The sequence below is a fragment of the Sphaeramia orbicularis genome, chromosome 8 (genome assembly GCF_902148855.1).
Source record: "Sphaeramia orbicularis chromosome 8, fSphaOr1.1, whole genome shotgun sequence".
In the NCBI taxonomy this organism is placed as follows: Eukaryota; Metazoa; Chordata; class Actinopteri; order Kurtiformes; family Apogonidae; genus Sphaeramia; species Sphaeramia orbicularis.
The window spans coordinates 8,902,813-8,926,498 of NC_043964.1; the positions used below are offsets into that span (position 1 = coordinate 8,902,813).

Below are 23,686 nucleotides of genomic sequence, written 5' to 3' on the forward strand. Positions count from 1 at the left end.
AAACATCACTGTTTTCAAAGCCCTTTTTTCCAATTACGTAGACAATTTGAGAAACAGTATAAATTCTAAAGCAAATTTTTAAAAAAGCCAAATGTTTAATCTTATCCAATTTGTATAATCTCTAGTTATTCCTCGAGCATTTTAAAAAAAATTTTTATTACATATTTTATTTATTTATTTTATTTTATTATTTTTATCTATTAATTTTTTCTTTCCTAATGTTTTTACTTACATGTATTTCTCTATATAATGTAAAATATTTTGTGACTTATGGAACTTTCTACCCTTGTTGTTGTATACTATTATGTATATTTATTGTTCAATGTTAATTGTTCAAATAAAAAAAAAAAAAAAAAAGAAACAGCTACGTCAAGTTTACCAGAAAAAGCCAGACAATTAAAGAAACCAATATTTTTTTCCCCCCAAAATAAAATTCCCCTTTATTTCTTGTGCGAAAATGAGATTTTATTTTGAAATCTGTGAACGGAAGTACTCTTGCATTCTTTTTCTTCTGACAATGGTGCAAGATGTCTCGGTGTCTGAGTGCTAACGCTGAAATGCAAATGCGCATCTCTGAGCGACGCAAACGAATCAGCTGCTCTTCCCAAAAAAACACCCCGACATGTGATCATGCATCAAACAGGAGCCAGCGGGACTTTATTCTAAAGGGAATACAAATGAGGAAATAACCAAATGTTTGGAGCAGTTCAGATTTTTTCCATTGTTTCAAATCAGTGTAAATAACCAAACAGCGACGTTTTTAGCGGTGACCGTCAAGACACACCGTTAATCTAAACCTGTACCGACAAAAAAAAAAAAAAAAAAAAAAAAAAGACAAATGAAGAAAGTGTGAGACGGACTATTGTTGTCAAACAAACTGACAGACGTGGTAAAATGGAAATAAGAATCCACATCTGTGTCCTAATCTGTTCGAGCTGAAGGTGGAGCAGCATTTTGGGGGGCTCTCTCTGAGGTGTGATGGAATAAAAAGCTGCGTATTGCTTCTTCTACTACAGTTCACTTGTATTTTAAACGCACCTAAATGAAGGATTTTCTTTCTTTCTTTTTTTTTTTTGACCCTGTTTTTTTTTTTGTGTTTTTTAGGCTACTGCTGTCTTCTGCAACGCAACGAGGAGGATGGTCTTTGCCCTACATGTGATTGTCATGTCTTCAGCGTTTTTCAATCCCAGTTTTGCCTTCAGCTCCCACTTTGATACAGGTAAGAGTCAAACACTAATGCAATAACACCTTTTTTTTTTTAAATTATTATTATTATTTTTATTATTATTCATTTCCTCCATTGTCTTCTGTAGTAAGGCATCCTACATCTACAGCCTTCTTACATCTGAGACACCAGCAACAGCATCATTATTTAACATCACCATTATTATTATTATTATTATTATTATTATTATTATTATTATTATTATTATTATTGTTATCATCAACACATAATGGCTGAACCTTTAAAAGATCACTGCAGTAAGGATCATTTACAGCCAATCAGTCCCTTAAAGCTCGGTGACAAGAGGGTTAAAAGTTGAGCCTGCACTGAATCTGCGTATCCCTGCACATACATACATCCCTGCAGCTGAGTGTGTACATGTATGTATAGATATATGTATAAATGTGTGTGTGCTGCAATCAGGGTGAGGGTGTGTGTTAACTGTCCACAACATTAAAGAGCTGACCTGATGACAGAGGTGCATGTTTCTGCTGTTTGACGCTCGGATGCAGTGTTTAATCATCCCCTGGGTGTCAGGGTGACGGGCTACTTGCAGGAGAAGGAGGACCCAGGTGCTGCTGCAGTGCTACAGGACCACAGAGCAGGAAGTCATGGCTGTACAGACGGCCTCTGTGAAGGCTTGAATTAGAGCAGAATAAATAACCGTGTGCAAGTGTAAACAGGACTGAGAGAGAGAGAGAGTCCCTGCACTGGGCGCAGTGTGCTGAGCATACAAATGATGGTTGAGCTCAGTCAGTGCCTCTCAGATTTCAGGCTCTATCTGTCCTCCTCCTCTCAGGGATTTTTTTGATCCGTCTCTGTCCACTTACTCCACCCTCATCTACCTTCTCTGAATCCGTCCAGTTGTCAATCAGTGTATGTAATCTCTGTTGTTTCTCAGTCAGAATGTCACACTAATGGGGGGTTTGGGGAGGGGGTGGGTATTGAATTAAAGGTTATTTGCAGAAGAGATGCTGTCCCTATGTTTGGGAGTTCGTCTGTTTGAAACTAAAACATTCAGAAACATGGAGACAAGTGAGAGTGAAATGGATCAGGAACAGAAAATAACATTCAGGACTAGTGTTTTGGTGCAATAATCGTACGATAAACAATACAGTAAATGATCAGCATGTGCACAGCTGTAAATAATATATATGTATATAGCTTTCTTGATTATGTGTATCTTGTTTTTGCACTTCTTCTGCTCTTGTGTGCTTGTAATTTTGCTGCTGTAAACCTGGAATTTCCCCTTGTGGGACTAATAAAGCCATATCTTATCTTATCTTTTAGCAGGAAGATAAATCCATGAATCTCAGAATTATACAGTATATATGTACAGTATGTAGGTGTTATATGTCTGTGTGGATTGCTTGGACCAGTTCAGTATTATTGTAGTTTATTTATTTAGTATTTATTATGTATTTTTAGGATCCCCATTAGCTGATGCAGTACATCAACTACTCTTCCTGGGGTCCTCCCATTCTAAACAAACATACAGTATCAATTTCCAAGCATAAAAACAATGTGATTCACCCTTATATTTCCTTCTCAAGAAAACTCAATAGTCAAACTAAACAACATAAACAATAAAACAATACTACAAGATCAAATTAAAAATTAAAACCAACACCAACAAATAAACAAACAAAAACTAAGTAATTATATTAAATAAAGAAACCTAATTCTAATTATGTGTGTGTGTGCGCGCATGTGTGTGTGTACATGCATTAGTAGTCTGTTTTTAAGATGTACTGCAAAAAGAAATGCTCAGAATACTTGAACGGACTTAGTTTTGGTGCTGAGTATGGTATGCTTTTTGTGTGATGCAATGTAACACAAACCTACCAGAGGAGTGCAATCTTTTAATTTGAAGGAGGATAATTTATTCCCTATTGAATTATGGGTAAAATGCCTACTTACTGGCTGTCCAGGGGCATTTGTTAATCCAATTGTGTCTTGTTGTTTTCTTCTTGGAGGTGATACAGATCATGAATGTGCTGCAAAACACTATATTTTCCTGCTCCTGCTAATGGTAGCAGAATAAATGTCTTCAGTTTAGGCCAGGATTTATCAACACACAAATGGGCTCGAATCTAAGGCAGGGCATGAATGAGTGTTTATGTTGTAGCTCATTACAATATTAAGATTGGTAAAGAGATTGTATATATTACCGTATATGGTAATGATCCGGAGCTGCAGTCATACTGCAGGCGCCTTTTGCATCAGGAGTATAGATTGAGGCTGTTGTCCCACTCCCATGTCATAATGATACACATTTCACCTAAGTGCACCATGTCACTAGCGATCCGGCACATTCCCAGTAATTGGACTGTGAATCAGTGTTGCCTAGGTGATGGAAGGGGGTGTGTTAGGAGGAACCAATCCATCTCATGGCCAGCGCTCAGAGCAGAAAAGAGTCTCTTTAAAGGGGAGGGACGTCGTCAGGGAGAAACAGCGCGTAGTTAAATGTACATGTTTAGCGTGCTGCTATTTATAAACGTAAAGAGGTTTGGAGTCTTCGGTCTCGGTAACAAATATATTAGTTTTGTTAGGAATAAATGTCCCACTGCTCAGGCTTTGGAAATGCATGAAGGCAGAGTATGCACTAAATCTATCCACTCATTTACATTATCTATAGCCTAGTACCCTAGTGCCTTACAAGGGTTAGGAATCAGATTTTTTAAAGTGAGTTTGTATGCGGTGCTCAGACGTCACTGGTGTATTAACTTCATTAGAAGGCGCTCAGCATTCCCATAGATTATGTGGAACAGGCAGGAGTACTGGTTCAGAGGCAAAGGAGGATACCGCTGTGGATGGGGGTGGCAGTAAAACACACTTCACCCACCTAACAACAATAAAAATACATATACAATAGAAACACCTATACCCTTTTAACCCTTTCATGCATGAATTATGAGAACCTTAATCATGATTTTTCCCCCCTGTTTTTATTCCTCTTTAGGCATGAAAAAAAAATGCAACTGACAGCTTTCTATAAACCTGTTTTTCATGGAGCTGCAAAAATGTCCACTCAAATGGATACAATGTGTTTAATTTTTGAAGCAAAGAAACATGTATTTACTGATATACAAAGAAAAGTATGAAATATAAACACTTTTAATGCTGCTAATCTGATGTTTTCTCATATTTAAACATACTCTAATACTAGTTATTACTCACTTTATGGAGATAATATACAAAAAAAAAAACATTTTGTTAAAGAAAAAAATGATAATTACAGTCTAATAACAATTGATTTACACTCAAACATGTTACTGCAGATCAGGTTTATCAAGAACAGCAAAGTTACATATGCATAAGTGTCCACTGTGTTGGCTGATATGGAACTAAAACAACAAAACCCATGAATATACAAGAGAACAGCTGGAGAATAGCTGTCCACTGTAGTGACCAGTATGCATGAAAGGGTTAAACTGATTTTTTTGAAGTGTCTGCTGCAGGTAATGCGTATTGTGTGTAAATTTACCTAAAGTACCCTATACAACCCAAATGGAAAAGCATCCCTTTATGCCTGTTCCATATTCAGACTATTTTCATGAATTTACCTAGCCGTCAGACAGTTCTTTCCAACAGGGAACTGAAACCAGCACACGGCCCTCTTCGAAGCCACCAGAGTCCTTTGATGATGGATCTAAACTAAAGCGTTACGACACCAAACTCACACAGTAACACAAACAAACTAACATATAAAGGCAGACCTGCATATCACATGTTTATGCTGCTCTGCAAGGGCAAAAAAAAAAAGACTCTAGTTGTCAAATCTGTCTGTCTGAAGTCTGAACCCTCAAACCGGTCCATTAGAATCCCCCTGAAAGTGAGGACATAAAGAATATCCTCACTTCAACCTGGCTCATACACACCAGTGTTTATTCTGGATTTTTTGTTAATCTGTAAAAATTAATTAACCTTTACAGTATGTTATCTGTAACTATATAGACAATACTCACAATTATGTTTTGCTATTGCTATTGCTATTACAAGAGCATAAAAGCAACAGAAGTAACAACTGTGGTGTTTGGTATCCTTTTAGAATGAGCTATTTTTATCTATAGAAGTACCAGGTTGCCTTTCAGAGTCATGTTGTGCTGCCATCTTTCAACAGTATCTCAGAATGGACTTAAAAAAAAAAAAAAAAATTCCATTCTTAAGATGCATTACAGTCATCTGCTATGCTTGTAGAGTTAATGTTACCTTAACTAAAAAGCCCATAATAGACCAAATGCACTGATTCTAAAGAGGGCTTTCACATTTTTTGCTGCATAGGAAATGGAAAGGAGGATTGAAGTGTTCAAACTTCACGCCTAGATGTCACTAAATATTACACTCTGAACTTAACTAAGATGCAAATATTGAACAAAACTGTAATAATAATTGGTTTATGTATGATGTGTTGGAATTACAAAGGAAACATGTACAGGGACATTTTCTCTTTACATGTAAGTCACAGTGTTTTGAGATTTTAACTTGGAATTCAGACAATCCTTGAATATTAGAGCTATGGGACTATTCTGTACAGCTGTATTTCCTTTCTTTATGCCCCAAGCTATGTGAGAACAAAGTGTGCTCTACCTCTGCGCACATCCATGCTCGCAGTCACACATGCTCACACGCACAGACTCAGACAGAGGAAAACAACAGTGGGGCCAGGTCAGTCATCACATTGCATGGCATTATATAAGACGTCAGCAGGGACTGGTAGACTTCCTGTAGATCTCCTGACTGCATCTGCCTGGGCTGGGGCTTGGTTTGTGTGCAGTCATGGGGAAAGGAGCTCGCAATACATGTGGCATTCTGCACCAATGACATTTGCAGCGAGCACCTGGCTCACAACTGCTTCAGCACCACGGAGAGTTCTGTGATCAGGGGGAGGGAGCAGATGTGAATGCATGTATGAACGTCTGCTGTTCGACAGTCTGCATGTTCTATGTATCACTTTACTGTCGGGGCATAAAGAAGACAGACTGGCCTGAAAGGCAGAAGTGATACACCAACAAGCTGACAATGCAACACTGACTATGACTGACTTTCAGCAATCTGCACTGACACCTGGAGGTGGCAGTGGCAGCTACTGTGCTGTACATGTTCGGGATGGTATCCTGAGGTACAGACGTGGAAAAAATGATTAGACCACCCTTGTTTTTTTGTTTGTTCTTAATGAAACAGAAGCGAACATTAGATTATTACAGACTTCAAAGATGAGGCTAAAACATAAGTGTTTTCTTCTCCATTGGCTACATTTGTTCGCTTTACATTTACACCAATCAGCCATAACATTACAACTAGGGATGCACCGATACCGATACGAGTATCGGCATCAGCTCCGATACTCAGTGTGTGTACTTGTACTCGTAAAAGTAATCCGATACAAATGCACTGATACCATTTACAGCCATTTGACATTCCCAATTCAGTGCAGCAGGTACGCGGCGGTGGAATAATGTGTGGGGAGTGTGAAGAGTGTGGAGATTTTTCAAAATAAATGATGGTGATAAAAGTAACGCTGATTGACAGTAATGTTAAAGACACAGACAGATACGGACGCAGCGTTCCGTCCATCCTCTGCGTACATTCCATCCGTTTTCCAGGTGCTGGCAGATGCGTACACAGACAGAGAATACCACCAGGAGTATGGAGCGGTGTGGACCGCCGCCAGTGGAAGTGAAAACAACACTTATCACTCATTTCTCTTTTCTCTACCTGCTGAAGCTAAGCTGTTAAACTTTACCAGCGAAAACGCTGCAATATTAGTATCACGTTAGTGTTACTTCTGTCATCTCCATGTTTGTTATTACTGACTTTCTTCCTCTTCCTCTTAAAAAACTTTACTCTTCTTCGTGGTATTTGTCCAGTATGGTTAATTCAGAGCGGCGCCCCCTGGTGGATTAATTGAGAAACGCTCATTCCAACAGATTAAATATCAGTAGCAGCACTTTGTTCCAGTCAGACTAACGACAATGACAATAAAGCACATTTACAAAAGGAAGTAAGAACTGGAATGGGATTATTAAGTACTAGTATCGGTACTCGGTATCGGCAAGTACTCAAATGTAAGTACTTGTACTCGGTCTGGAAAAAAGTGGTATCAGTGCATCCCTAATTACAACCACAGATGGTAGAACTGTTGATAATAATAAGTATTTTATTACAGTTCCACATTTCACTGGGTTGGACATACAGTCATGGAAAAAATGAGTAGACCACCCTTGTTTTCTTGTTTGTTCTTAATGAAACTGAAGGGAACATTAGATTATTACAGACTTCAAAGATGAGGCTAAAACATAAGTGTTTTCTTCTCCATTGGCTACATTTTTTTGCTTTACATTTACACCAATCAGCTATAACATTACAACCACAGACGGCAGAAGTGTTGATAATAATAAGTATTTTATTACAGTTCCACATTTCACTGGGTTGGACATATAGTCGTGGAAAAAAATGATTAGACCACCCCTTGTTTTCTTCAATTTCTTATTCATTTTAATGCCTGGTACAACTACAGGTACATTTGTTTGGACAAATATAATGATAACAACAAAAATAGCTCATAATAGTTTAATTTAAGAGCTGATATCTATCCATTGTCCATGGTTTTCTTGATTATAACCAAAATCACTTCAGTTCTTACATCAATATCTATGGCATTGTACTGACAAAAACAGCGCTTTTAGACATTCCATGTTTTCTTTTCTCTGTTTTAGTCTTATGATACACACAGGAGTTAGTACTTGATTGCATAACCATTGTTTTTGATGACTTTTGATGGTCTAATAATTTTTTCTGCAACTGTACACACAAAATAACAAACACACAATAAATGGCCTACAGTCACACACTGGGAATGACCATAAATACATATACAGGGTGGGGAAGCAAAATTTACAATATTTTGAGGCAGGGATTGAAAGACAGTGTATGACCAATTAGTTTATTGAAAGTCATGAGAATTTATTTGCCACAAGAAAACTGACATAATTGAAAATGTTTTTATTCTATGTGTCCTCCTTCTTTCTCAATAACTGCCTTCACACGCTTCCTGAAACTTGCGCAAGTGTTCCTCAAATATTCGGCTGACAACTTCTCCCATTCTTCTTTAATAGTATCTTCCAGACTGTCTGGTAATAGTTTTGCTCATAGTCATTCTCTTCTTTCCATTATAAACAGTCTTTATGGACACTCCAACTATTTTTGAAATCTCCTTTGGTGTGACGAGTGCATTCAGCAAATCACACACTCTTTGACGTTTGCTTTCCTGATTACTCATATGGGCAAAAGTTTGTGAAAAGGTATGGATAATAGTGTTAGGTATGATTATGACATCAATATATGTTTGGTTTCAAAACAATTGACGTAGTGCCTGCTGAGAAAAAACAACTAAATGTTCATTGTAAATTTTGCGTCCCCACCCTGTATATGGTACTATACAAATTTACTGGCTGATCACCACCAAACATTCATACACCGGTGTGTTTGACACTGGAGGCAAGGTGGGTGAAGTGCCTTGCCCAAGGACACAATGACACAACGCACCAATTATAATATTATCCTCTGCTTTCTGCATTTTCCAGAGGAAATCAGGTATTTTCCTATATTTGATTTAGCAATCATGTAGATTTTCATAAAAGCTCAGAGTAAATGCAAGATGATTATATCAAAAGAGAGACAACTGAAGGAAAAACTGACTTTTTGATGGAGTGTAAAACAAGAGTCTACAAGTATTGTCATTTGCCAAATTCCATGGGTTTTACTGGTGAGGGCTTCTGTGAGAAGTCAGAAATTAATCAGTTATAACATTCGAGTACTAAAACAAATTTTTCTTCTCTGGAATGCAAGTAAATTACTGTAACTTGAAATCTTAAGAAATAATTATATGCTTTACAATTTTTTCTGGTTTATTGTAAAACGGTAACTTTGAAATTTAATGGATAACAATAATAATTGTATTTTAGCATAAAACATAGAATTTTGGTTAAGGAACTTCTTTGTACAGCTATATGAATCATTGTAGAAGCATTAAATAATATATATATATTTAGGTAAATATCAATGCAGTTAATTTAGGGCGCCTGTGGTGTACAATGGGTGACAGTTCAATAAAATTTCTTAAGCACTGTACATACATGCTCACACACACACATTCATACACATGTACATGAAAGCCAGTGTGTATCTTCATGTATGCGTGAATACACAACTATAACCAAGGTGGCAGAGATGACAAATTTTGTGAAAAATGCTACCTTGATTTTGTTTTCCCACTGACTGGGTCCGTACAAGTCAGCCGCTGCCGACTGTTTGATTATTCATCTCTCCATGTGTAACACCAAGCACTTTAGTTGCATAAGTCTGCCTCTGGGGGGAACTAGAATAAGAATGAAGTGGATTTAACCAGTGAAGGGGAACCATCTATGCCTCCTCTGTGTGTTCTGTGATGATGTGCAGGATGTGGCTGTAGAATGGTTTGTTAGTCTGTGATAGAGATGGATTCATTCCAGTGAACCTGTCACCTACTTATGTATCATTCAGTGAGGACATGGTTGGATTTCAATGCAATAATATTAAGGAACATGTCTGAAGAAGGTGAATTAAAACTGAGACGAGTTTTAATAATGTGGAGCATGTAGTGGCAGTTTTTGATTTTGAACAATGTGAAAAATGTTACCATGTAAAACGGAGTTTGCGTTCCCTTTGCTGTCACTCAAACAGCAGTGGCAGCAGTTCTCTGTAGTTGCAACACTAACACGGACTGTCGCCATTTCCTTAGAGACGTCTGCATGCATGAGCTTGAGTAATGGTAGTTGCAGCCACTGAAGATGATGAAATAACATAATAGATGCTGTATGTTACCACGGTAACATGGAAGTGGGTTGGTTTGTGGATCAAATCACTCTATTGTTTAAAGTTTATAAATAAATCATGAAAAAAAATCTTATTCATTTATTTGTTTAGTTTAGTTTTTTTTCTTCCCCTCTTTAGCTTTGACTTGTGCGATTAATTTTCCTCCTTTCCTACTTGGAAATTAACTGGTACAATAACTAACATTGTTAAATGAGCTTTGTTGTCAAGGAGTGTTCATGATTATATTTGATCAATGCTGACCTTGATGATCAATGAAATTAGTTTAAAAAAAATCAAAAGAATCACATTACCACCATTGCAAGTGCTCTTTTGGTTTTTGTTGGTGTTCTTTGCTATTTTAGTCCTTTTTTGTGTTTCAATTGCATTGACAGAAAACTGTTTAAAATTGTGAATATCCCATGACAGTTTTTTGCTGTGTCACGCAGCCTTAGATCGCTCATGGTCAGAGGGTGTGTCATATAACCCTGACATCTCAAATCAGGATGTGAAAAGACAAAGACTAGGGTAACTCATGGCAGCTCATTTTCCTCAAGCATGTTTATCTTATTTTTATGTAAGTTATATATAAGTATATAACTGTCTGCACAACACAGGCAAATGCACAGATGTATAGACACATCGTCTTTGTCTGGGTCTGAAATACCAATTCAACTGCACATGGTTTGCACATGCATCCAATTTGTGTTTATTAGCATGAGGCCAGACCCATGAGGGTTCATTGTATCACCATACTGGGACTCTGTGTAGAGCTGTGTTCATAGAGTTAGTCAGGCTATTTTCTTTTTTTTTCCCCTTTGATTTGCTTGTTTACTTACAAAAATGCCCGTTTTACTGTTAGGTCATTTTTTTCATCAAACTGTGTGTTAGGTGGTAGAAATATAGTTTTGTGAAACACATTAATTGGTGCCTATAGGAAGTTTTACAAACTATTTGCTATAACTATTGGTAGTCGATGATGATAACGAACATGGAATTAGTGAATTTGATGTAAAATACTAGTTGTCATGATAAAAAAAAAATGTTGTTAGATGTTCGGATCCATATTAAGTATATTGATCTTGATGTTTGGTGATTCAGACTTATTCATTTTAATATTTGACACTTTGACTTAGAAGTCCAGCTCATCAGTTATCTAGTTTCTAATAAGGTTGAACATATTATTTCACACATCCATTATGTGTTTTATCAGTGTCAGAATATTTGGGGGAGGGTTGTGAGGAGATGGATGATTAATAAGTTCAATTATCAGCTTTTCTGTGCCCCAAATGAACATTATTACCCCGTCACCCCAAAGAGGAGGCAAGGGGTATTGTTTTTGGTTTGTTTTGGTTTGTTTGTTTGTTTGTTAACACTCTAGCAGCAAAACTATTGGTTGAATTCATACCAAATTGGGTTTACAGATTGCCAGAGACCCAGAAAAGATCTGATTACATTTTGGGAAAAGTAGGTCAAAGTTCCAATTTTTTATGATTTTTTTTTTTTTTATTATTTTTTTCCCGATGTACTTATAATGGGTGAAATTTCAAATGACTATAGCAGCAAAGCTATTGGTTGAATTCATACCAAATTGGGTTTATAGATTGCCAGTGATCCAGAATAGATCTGATTACATTTTGGGAAAAGTAGGCCAAAGTTCCAATTTTTTATGAATTTTTTTTTAAATGTTTTTTTTCCCATTTACTTACAGTGGGTGAAATTTCAAATGTCTGTAGCAGCAAAACTTTTGGTTGAATTCATACCAAATTGGGTTTATCGATTGCCAGTGACCCAGGATAGATGTGATTATAATTTGGGAAAAGTAGGTCAAAATGTTTTTCTTCTCCCATTTATCTATAATGGGTGAAATTTCAAATGTCTATAAAAACATCAATTTACTTTCAAATTACTTCAAACTTGGCACATATGTAGAGGCAATTAATATCCTGACATCAGCACACGCATAGACATGACAACATCAGCTGTATCGATGCCCAAATAAGATACAATACGTGTAAGGGGCGGGGCTTGTTGTGCCTGGAACCACTTGTTATGTCTGTTGCTGTTGATTAAACATTTATGTGAACTGGAAAACAGAATGTTCTATACATACTAGGCTGAATCCCTTAAAGACTTAATCTCTTCCTTTCCCACTTTGGTCTATTTGTGGTGAGTTGTTTTTAAAGCTAAAGTCAAATCTGTCTTTTCACGTTATGTTTCATGTAAATCCAAACAGTTTGTCACAGAATGTTTAAAAAGATGCTCAGAACCATACTGGTGTTGGTTAGGACTGTTCCATTTCTGATAAACTCTCCCGCTTCCTGTTGCAAAGAGGATCCTTGAAACCTCAGCCGCTTTTTCTTCTACATGACTGAAGAGGATAAACATATTTCCCCTCTATGAGCCATCTGTTTCCCGGTGTGCTAAACTGTGAACAATAATGTTAATCTGTACAGAAAAGCAGGAGCTCTGATTATTTTTCATGCTACATAATAATTGTCTCATTCAGCAGATTTCCCTCCAAATTTGATCCAACAGCCCACAATGCAAAATGCAGAACACGGAGCAGACAGGGCGGCAATCTTCTCCGCAGTAATTCGCTGTTGTCACACTTAATAAATGAACTATTAATATTAAATGATACAAGTTGCACAATCGCAGGCAGCGGCATGTTTTGGTAGTGAGTTAATCTGTGACGATAAGTCAAAACATCTGTCCATCAAAGACAGAGCTGACATTATTTGCACATTTCCTTCTCTGCAGCATGTCCTTGCCCGGGCTGTCAGGGGGCAAACATGGCAGGCCTGTAATGGTGATCCATGCCGCTCCTCCTGGGCTCTCGCTTCAAGTTAATGACAGTTATCATGGCTCTCTGCAGGCCAGCACATCCTTCTGCCATCTGCAGTCATTCACAAATCGCATGTCCAGAGAATGGCAGAGAGGATGTAAACCGTGGGAGGATAACATAGCCTGCCATTAATCATGCCGCACTGTTCTTTCTGCTGTCAACCCTTCTGAAGACTGACATGTTTGTGCATGTATTTGTACAGAGTGCATCTTCCTCCTGACCTCTTTGTGTTCATTACTGTAACTCTTACTTTTAACCCCCAGGTTGCACTAGTCACTTCTTAACCTCTGCTTTATCTCTCGCTTTTCATCTGTCTATCATGATCTTTCCATCTTCATCTACCCTTGTAACAGAGGGGGAAAATATTGCTGTGGGAATTTTTTTTTGTCTTGGGAGAGTACATTTTGATGGACAACAACTGACTTTCTTATTAAATGTGGGTGAAAAAAAGAAGACTCTCCCCTCTGTATCCCTAGATGATAATACTTGCATGTCCTTCAGCACAGATCTTTAAAAATAGGTGCTCAAATTACATCTTGACACCGAAGATGAGCTAACCACTTGAGCCAACAATTGATCCATGCACAAGAGCAGTGGCCAATCGATATTTAGCTTAGGTTATATATACAGATGGGCAGCTACCCAGAAGAGGCAGATGGAGGAGCTGGTCTGCCCCTGCAGCCCTGTCCTGAATGTACAAACGTGCTCTGAGAGATTTAGAGCTGCTCCGGCATTTCTGCACACTTCACGCATGCTTTGTCTTCATTTCCTTCTTACATGTTGACCTATAAGAGGTGTTGAGAGGGAGTTAAAGGGCACCAAAGTCATTTTGTACTTCAGGCACCAGTGCCATCTGGACATGCTCCCAAATTCTGAAGTATTTGCATCTGTATCTGCAAGCAGAATGTGCTTGTAATTTTAAACAAACTGTCTGACAAATATGTGTTTGCAGCAGCCTGTAGCCGCTGACCATGCATCAGCCGAACACTTTTATTCAGGAGCTGCATAAGAAATGCGTCTTGTATTTTGCATCTAATTTGCTGAATACTAATAGCTGTCGAAACTGTATCACACCCCTGTGTTCCCTCCTGTGGTCTCCCCCTAACTCTTTCTCAAGATGATTTGATTGCAGTGGTGTGTAGTTTGGCTTAGTGCCAACCCTGCAGCACTGTCATTACTTGGTCTCTTGGTCAAAAACAAGACCCAGTGTGCATTGGAGCATTCAAAGCAACCCACTAGCAAGAACAGGACCGAAGGGGATGAGAATATACTGTAGCGTCTCAGAGGGAGAATGACGTTTATTTGTGTTCTGCCTCTCTAAATCAAAGCATACAACATTATTTTGTGTGTCAGAGCTCCTCCTCATGGCCTCAAGGGAAGGCTTCTATCAGACGCAGAAACAACTACCCACTGCTCTGTTACCACGGAAACTTTACACTTCCATTCAGCCCCCCAGAGCAACACCTTGACCTGACTTCATGAGTGGGTGCATGTGCTGTTGTACATGTGAACACTCAGCCCCGGCACTGATGAATGTGGGAGGCATTGTAATCATCCAGCTACGAACTCAAATTCATTCCACTCACTCTGCAGTTTTTCCTTGGACATTTCTATCCTTTTTTCTCCCTTGTGTCTATTTGAAACCCGTTTGTTGAATAGAGGATGACCTTTATCGTGTGCATCCCAGCAGATGTAAGCCTTATGTTTAGCTGTGTTCACCGCCTGCTGCATCTGCACAGCAGCAGAAAGCCTTTCTCAAGTGATCTATGGTTTATTAATATGATCTACCATGAAAAGCGGTGCCTAACACATCACATCCTCATCGCATACATACACGCATGAACACACAGACACACACACCATTGACGTGAACATTCCTTTACTTGCCTGCTTCCTCCCTGAGAGGCCAGTCTATATCGCTGTCTATTATTTCTGTCACTCTGTTTGGAATTTCTAAGCTCAGACAGCCCAATTGGCTGATATTTATTAGCTTCATTTACATTTCTCTGTTTGTTGACACTATTCCATTGATGGGGCCACTTGACCGCTGTGCTGCAACCCTGAATCTAACAAGACGCTGCATTTTTGTACCTCTGTGCTGGAGACCGCTGTGGCCAGAGGCATTAGATTTTCTGGTCGACTGACCCAGTCTAGTTACACCACATCTGAGGAAGCCGTTGACGGAATTTCATTCACTTAACATTCACTTAAACTCATTAGATTTTTGTAGTTAAAGTTCAAGGTCACTGTGACCTTGGGTTGCAAAACACATTTATGGTGACAACTCCCTAATTAATACACTATATATTATTATAGAAGCCCACACAAATGTGTTAAAAAGCATAAAATGGTGGAGTGGTGACATTTTATATCCAAAAGGTACACTTTCTTTATAATACGCAAAAACAGTTTTCATATAATGATCGGACTCCTATAAATAAAATGTCTTACTGGAAATCCCGGAGTCTACATATGAGTTTGGACAGACATGAATGTGAACGGCAACTTGACAAGTGGTTGAGACATACAATCACAAAGTAGTCGTGGTACTTAAGCCCCCTATTTAGATGTAGTGTTAAAGGAGAGATATTTAGCTTTTTTTTTTTTTTTTAAATGGAATTATGCATTTTCAAACATTTCCCTGTGGTCTACATAAACTGTAAATGCTACGCCTGGGTCTGAATTCTTCATTAATTCAACTTCACAGGTCCATCTTCAACCCTATTTCTTAGTAATGACACTAGAAAGGTCGTTTTGAGCACTGGCCCTTTAAATGCACATGAGCCACTTCAGGCCCCACCCCCTCAAGGTTGCTGACTGTGCTGCTCTGTCCTGTTCAACCAACAACTGAACATTTTAGGTAATCTGATCGATGTTTGGACATATTTTCAGTATGGACTACAACCACTGCTACTGACAAACAACTATGTCATACTCGGAGAAATTTGTCGGAAGTCTTGACCGTATATGTGCAAATGTCATGATATAACAAGTTATAGATGTAATAAATTAAGCAGGAATTAAAACAGGTTGTAGAAATCCACTGTATTTTTTGCCAAAATGAATATAAAGATGTCTTTGCAGCACCCGGAGGGTTCAAATTCAAACATATGTACTATTAGGGTCCAAATACACAAATAAATGAACCAAAGTCTAATAAAAGTGGGTTTAGATAAATATGACCCCTTTAATAAACCTTGTCGTGACAGAATGAGAAACACATTTTTTTCTGCCACAGATTTGGAACGAACATCTTCACGTAAGTCTACAACTAAGTAATAAAACCATGATCTGACAGCACAAGTTGACTTTATATACCAAACTGCACAAGTCACAGGGTAGTTTATTAAAACTGATCTCAGCAGCAGCATTGAGGCTTTTACCAGTATGTTTTATGTGATTCTGTGTTTGTTTTGAACAGATAGCATCTCTCTCCATCATGTCTTTCCATTCTCATTTGAGCCCATTTCAGCCTCATTTATATCATGGAGGTGGCAGGGTGACTCCATCGCTCTCCCCTCCCAGCTGTCAGGCCGTTGCTCCTCTTCCTTCGGTTCCGAATACAGCTTTTTAATAAAGCGAGTATAAGCCTGGCTTTAAGTGCTTTATTTTCATTTTGCTGTGCAGCTGGTGAAGTAATGTGTGCTTCTCAAATATTTATGGAGGACCTCAGGTCACCACTCTCTCATAGTTCCTCAGAGAGAAAGAGGGAGATGGATTCTCCAAATGTTGCTTTTATGAAAATGGTGCCTCTGGATGATCTTTTAATCATTTCTGATGGTGAATTAAAACTTTTATGTGGAGTTATCCAGCTGTTGGATATTAAAGAAATGCCTGATATTGACTTGTTAATGACATTGTTTTGATTGTATGTCATTTGTGTGAGTGCGTTGCCGGGCTGGAAAATCCCAGATATAACAGCAATTGTGTTAATGTATTAACAAATAAAATATAGGATTGCCTGAAATTGATCTACATGAGGATTTTTAACTTCCACCATCTATCTAGTCATTTTCAGAGATGCTGCTTGGATCCTCTAACCCAGTGGTTCCCAACCTTTTTTGGCTCCTGACCCCACTTTAATATCACAAATTTCTGGCGACCCCAGACATTCAAAATGGAGACTTTTTTTTTTTGATCATGTAATAGTTTGCTATAATATGTTGCAAATAAATGTTAATTTTACGCTACATTTAAGCTATATAATGTATAGTATTATGGACGGAGGCAGAAAAGCCAGGTGTAGATTACTGCACAAAGGAAGAATTTTATTTTCCTTGGTCAGGATATGTACAGTCAGTCCAGCTTGGATTTACAAGGCTGACAATTAATACTGAACAAACAATGACTCAAACTATGAATTATGAAAGAGCTGCAGCATCTGAAACCGACCACAATGAACATTTAACAGATAAACAGAACCACAGTGCTTCAGTTTTAGCTTCACAGTTTGTCACGTCTTTTATGGACTGGGGTTGTCTCTCTCAACTCACCGTATATTTTTTTTTTATTAGTTTTTTATCAATTACTAGAAATTTCAGGTGACCCCATTTGAATTCCAGGCGACCCCACATGAGGTCCCAACCCCAAGGCTGAAAAACACCGCTCTAACCCATAAAGACCCAGTGCTACTTTTGTGGCAGTTCCCAAATGATCTTTTCTCCATTTCTATCTTTCGTAACTGATTTATCACCAATCTTTTTAAATAATATTATCCTCTATATTTTTGCATTTTTTTGGTGTAAATCATGTATTTTCCTATATTTAATTCACAGATCATGTAGATGTTGATGAAAACTCAGAGTAAATTCAAACTTATTTATATCAAAACAGAGAAAAATGAAGAAAAAGTGACTTTTTCAGCAAAGATATTGCTAACTGAATGTAAAACCAAGTGTGTCCATACACTTTCATTTGTTGAACTCAATGGGTTTTACTGGTGAATCAGTGTTGTAGAAGATGACAGCGTTTCCATGTTCACTACAGAGCCTCTGAAGGTCCAAATGGGTCATATCTGATGACCATGAAAAGATTTTAACACCAATTATTTACATGTATTGGTAGAATTAGTGGATCAACAAGTATTTCACTGTTTATATCAGTAGATGGTTTGTGTTGCTGGTGGCTATTTTGGTCTTTATGGGTCATCCTCACTTCCTCACTGTTGCTATTACTACGAATTGTAAAGTGCTGAGGGTGGTGTTGCTACATTAGCACGTTTCATTTACAATCCATTTCTTTTTTGCTATACAGACCAAGAACTTGCACCACTTCAGTTGACTCTTCAGTGTGAATGAGCTATTACAGGGGTCTTAGATAAACCTCACCTCAGCCGCTGAATCTCATACAGTTTATTTTCCAAAAGTGCTACATAATAGGTCCACAGAAGATCGACCAGTACATTCCTCATCAATAACACCTTAATATACCTTGATTCCTCCACTCAAGGTAGTTGTTTGGCCCTAACAGGTTTTCGGAAACGCTCTGTCTGCCCAAATCATAGGTTCAGGCTCTCAGAAACACTGATCCTCCTTCAGTCGACTTACAGGTTGTTGCAAACTGCTCAATTTCACAAAACCGCCAGAAAATAATAGACGGACCATGAAATCTAACGCCACTGAGAGCTCAGACGTGTCTTCATATATTGTCTAGAGATGACAAAGCACACTCTTGTTACAAACCAAAGTATACTAGTCAACATTTGCTAGGGATCAGTTTTATATTTGCTCAATAATTGATGTTGTATAATATTTTGGGTGACTTCATATATTATGTGTGTACTTTGGCTAGTCATGTAAAGAAAAATGGACCAAAAGGTAAAAAAACATAAATTTTTATTGCACTTTCAGGCAAAAGGGTGATACAACCCTAGAAATTAGAGTTCACAACCATTACTCTTCCAATTTTGTTTTCACTGAAACCACTCAGAATGTTCTGAAACACATACGGTGTGATGTCAATAATGTGTGTGGCCACCATCCGCATCCGCAGGCTGTACTCCACTGGGAAAGTAAATTTTCAAGTTTCCAGAATTACACCCCCGAATATAGCAAAGTTATAGTCCTGATCCCTAGCAAATGTTGACTAGTGTACATGTGACGTACACTTCCTATCTTAAGATAAATGTGTGATATTGATACTTGAGGCTTTAATGAAGAGGGGGTTGTAATGCAGCTTTGGTTAAATATAGAGATTTCTATTAGACTGACATAGAACTCAGAGGTCAGTTTGTCAAAAAGGGGTCATATTTTGCAAAAACTACTTTTATTAGTCTTTGGTACCTTTTATTTGTGTATTTGGACCCTAATAGTTCAAAAAGTTTGAGTTTGAACCCTCCAGGTGCTGCAAAGTTATCTTTATATTCATTCAGGAAAAAATCGAGTGGCTTTCTACAACTTGTTTTAATTCCTGCTTACCGTACTTTCCGGACTATAAGCTGCACTCACCCCATCTCCAACATCTCACCACCGCGTCATTGATGCCAAGCTTGCGTGCAGCAGCTCTATTTCCTTCTTCGTCAGCCGGATCGATCGTTAGCCCAGACAACATAAATTAGCTGCATCATTTTAGAGCTGCCGGTTCACAGTGTGTGGAAAAAAGTAGCGGCTTATAGACCGGAAATTACGGTATTTTGTTACATTTTAATACTAGTTACGTCATGACATTTGCACATACTTCTGATGAACATTTGTCAGAGTGCGCCATAATTGTTTATCAGCAGCAGTGGTTGTAGTATAAATCTGAAACTATGTCCAAACTTTGAGCCAGTTACCTAAAATATTCAGTTGTTGGTTGTATTAATGAACACAAGTGGCTGAACGGGACAAAAAGCACAGTCAACAACCTGGAGGGGGTGGGGCGTATAGTGGCTCATTTGCATTTAAAGGGCCAATGCTCAAAATTACCTTTCTGGTGTCATTAGTCAGAAATAGAGTTGGAGATTGACCTGTGGAGTAGAGCCCAACTGATTAATCGGCCGGCTGATTAATTGGGCCGATTATAGGTATCACTGATTAATCAACATCGGCCAATATGTAGCCGATGTAGCTGATATATTAAGTTTTTTTGCTGCACGGAGATTCTGTCGCTCGCTGGTCCTGTGTGTATGTGCTGGCTGGAGAATAAGAGGAACTTTAAAGTGAGTTAGTTTCACTTTCACTCCTGCTCGGACAATGACACTGTCATCTCCGCGCTCTGACAAGGATGGACTTGTAATCTTCTCCGCTCCGACTGACGCCTCCCACTGGCAAAAATCACGGACCGTTACCGCACGCTCTGACAAGGTTGGACTGCTAACCCCCCCACTCCGACCCCCACCCTCCGAAAATCACGGACGCCCCCCGTCTTATGAAGTATTCACCCCCCCACACGCACCCATGTCCGTACACTTCCTGTCTACCTCACAGTTTCATTCTGCCAGCACGCCTGGGCGTTAATAGTGTAGGGGAGAGCGGGGACAGTTGTAACACGGGTCAGTTGTAACTCTTGCAATTGCTCCAATCAGGAACAATTTAGGACTCACGTAATTCACTCTGCACATGCTCAGTTTAGTCCTTAGTCCACAGGGGAAGTTGTAGTGCCGTGAGGCAGACACATCAAAGTTTGTGAGTGAAAACATCATTTTGTGGTCAGTCATATTTTTTGCTCTAATTATTTTTATGATTCCATAGTTTGTGTTTGAAAGTTGTGTACATTATCTTTGTGAGATAAACACAGATTTGTGCAACTGTTTATCCACCTTTCCACAATTATCTTATAAAAGATTATTATATCCTGTGTAGATCAGTGTTCTTATTTCATATATCAGCCAATATATTGGTTATCAGCCAATATCAGATATCGGCCGATATATTGGATATCGGCTTTTTTTTAGCCCCCAATATCGGTATCGGCATTGGCCCCAAAAATCCCATATCGGTCACGCTCTACTGTGGAAGTGAATTAATGAAGAATTCAGACCCAAACTTAGCATTTACAGTTTATATAGACCACAGGGAAATGTTTTAACATGCATAACTTCATTTAAAAAAGTAAAATATCTCTCCATTAACACAAAGTTGTATATTCTGTACTTGAAATGCATTCCACCACTGTGATGTAATCAATCCTCTCTGTCAGGACAGGACATAGATTTTCATGACACTAGTGGAATGGACATGGACCACAGACCAACCGACAAAGAGGAAAAAAAAACATGGGCCATAATTTGTGGTTTGCTTGCGGTGTATTAATATTGTGGAACTAAAGGAAGGAGTGCCCTCTCAACCTTGGCGGACGTTTGTGATATTTTACAGCACTTCTATTTTTTGTCCTTTTTTTTTTTCTTTTTCTAATAGTACTGTTGGGGCAGTGGAGACCAGAGCCATCGATCAGTGTCAGCGCTCGTACATCATGACAAGGCGCTTAATTGCCTCCTCACATATGTGCCACATGTGTATGTGTGTTTTACGTCCCGTCCTTCAGTGAGCCCTGAGTCACCATGCCCTCTGAATCAGCATGTGTCATCGCTGTTTCTGGCACCATCTGCACAGTGCACCTCTCTCCTCCTTTATCAGATTCATTCATCTGTGACTGAAATACCCAGTTAGTGCTAGTTCATTTGGGAATTTGGCTGGATTTGGCTTTATCTGTACAATGACAGAGGAGGGGAATGTACAGTATATTTTGATTTGTATTGGATCTAAGCTTCTTTGCTGTAATATAAGGAGGAGGGGATAGAAATGCGAATAGATATTCACATTTGGAGGAAAACATCATTTGTATTTTTTATATCAGCCTCTACAGAACACGTCCCGTCACCTCCCACTGGCTGGCTGTCGTGGTATGCGATAGCTCCAGAAAGGGCACTGCATGGTTTAGCTTAATCTCCTCCTTTTTCACTTCAGACACTCCTGTACACAGTTTTACAAGCTGTCATCGCATTGCTCAGTTAAGTAGACATGAGAAGCAGCGGGTACAGCATCAGCAAAACTGCATCTCCTTCAAAAGCGCTGTAAGGAAAAGGGGAGCATGAGGTTTACCGCCCCGTAAAAGCCAATCAACTAATACGTGTCGGCCAGCGAGGTTAGTCTCCATGGTGATGTGTTGGCGGTTCAGTGCCCACACACACAGTAGTTCTTACACCAGGTTTAGTGTAGGAACCTAGGTGCAATGTGCCTGTCTGTTTGCATTGCCTGTACATGTGTGTGAAAGTGTGCATGTGTGTGAAAGTGTCCATGTTGATCTGTTCAGGCTCTGTGGCCGCGACCTTAAGGTCAAGCTTTGGTTGGAACGGGGATCTTTGGGCTGCAGGAGCTGTCACGTTTAGAACAGTGTGTTCCCTGCAGCCAAATGGGTCAGGACTGCTGGGTCTCAGTCACTGAGCTGGAAAAGTACCCACACAAAGGAAAAACAGAGCACAAGTCCTACTAGACTCTGAGGTCAAAATTCATATGCATTTCAAATCAAATCTAATTTTATTCATATAGCACCAAATCATAACAAAAGTTATCTCATGCCAGAGCTTGTTAAAACTAGACTCTTAGTAAACCAATCAGACACTAACAGAATCCTCTAGGATGGTCTTCTACTATGACCAGTTGGTGTTAAAGAGAGAGAAAGAGATTGGGGGCAGGGGGAGACGCATGGATGCACCAGAAATAGAAACATAAATCGGCTAAAATTTACTTAGGGGATCAAATGAGTGGCCATTTTTGTCAAAAAAAAAAAAAAAAAATGTTGTAAGAAATGCATAGAACTGTGTTGAAATAATGCTAATACATTTGTGCACAGACGACTGATATTATTTGACAGTGGAAGCTCTATTTTCATAATATTGGATTTTGAATAGCACGTGTATGTGAAAACTTTTGCTGGTGGACAGACGTGACATTACCCATGATGATCTGGTCAGTACCAGTACTTTATTAGTAATAAACTTATATACTTACTGTTGCTAATCATGCTCTTATTGATAAATGTTAGTATTGTGGATCTAAAACAATAACAGCTGACACAAAAACACAAAATGTGGCAGTGGACAGATGTGACATGGTTGTTACAGATCCCATCATACTGATGCTCGGCAGCCATGTCACCGTTTCCACAAATGATCCCTGTGCAAAAACTAGTATCAGAATTATTTATTGTATAGTTTATCATCATACTAAAGAGTAAATAACAATATAGAATTGTTATTTCTTTATAAAAATGCTTATTATTAGAAAACTGTTGATTTAAAAAGTGACGTGTGACATTCTTAATGTATGTATTGGCGTAACATAATCAGGATGGATCAGCACCATACTCCATATTGAACCTGTAAAAATAAAACATGTGATATGTAGGATAGAATCTTGTAAGAAAAACTGGGGAATCTAAAAGAATAGAATATTTGTTTTTCAGGTAAATTCAGTTCAAATATAACTTGGCCATTTGTGACATGAAAATATAGTATTAATTGTGATGAAATTGGACATTTTTGAGCTGAAAACATAGTTCATATGAGCATCAACATGTTGAACAGAACTGAAATCCTGTAAATTTGCATAACTTGCATTTACCAACACAAAGTTCCTTTGGGGATTCACTTAGATTGATTTCTTATGCACAAAGACATAAGTAAGACCTCGAAGCAAATTTTAGCCGACGTGTAAAAAACTAGAACTGCTGTTACTGGTGTAAGTAGAAATACTCATAGCTGTTATCAGTTACTGTTAATACTACTACTCCAAGTACTACCAGTGGATATACTACTACTGCAGTTATTAGTATCCAGTAAT

At 38.5% G+C, this 23,686-nt stretch overlaps 1 protein-coding gene across 2 annotated transcripts in view; it reads left to right on the forward strand.

The window, feature by feature from the left end:
• Positions 1–534: 534 nt before the first annotated feature.
• Positions 535–23,686, forward strand: part of aatka (apoptosis-associated tyrosine kinase a) — a 62,973-nt gene continuing 39,821 nt past the window's right edge. Inside the window, exons 1-2 of one of the 2 annotated variants that reach the window (XM_030141138.1) lie at positions 535–973; positions 1,105–1,219. In XM_030141138.1, the coding sequence (XP_029996998.1) occupies positions 1,138–1,219 (82 nt within the window). In that variant the 5' untranslated portion in view covers positions 535–973; positions 1,105–1,137. The remainder of the gene's footprint in view (positions 974–1,104; positions 1,220–23,686) is intronic. The other variant, XM_030141139.1, reaches the window with a different exon arrangement.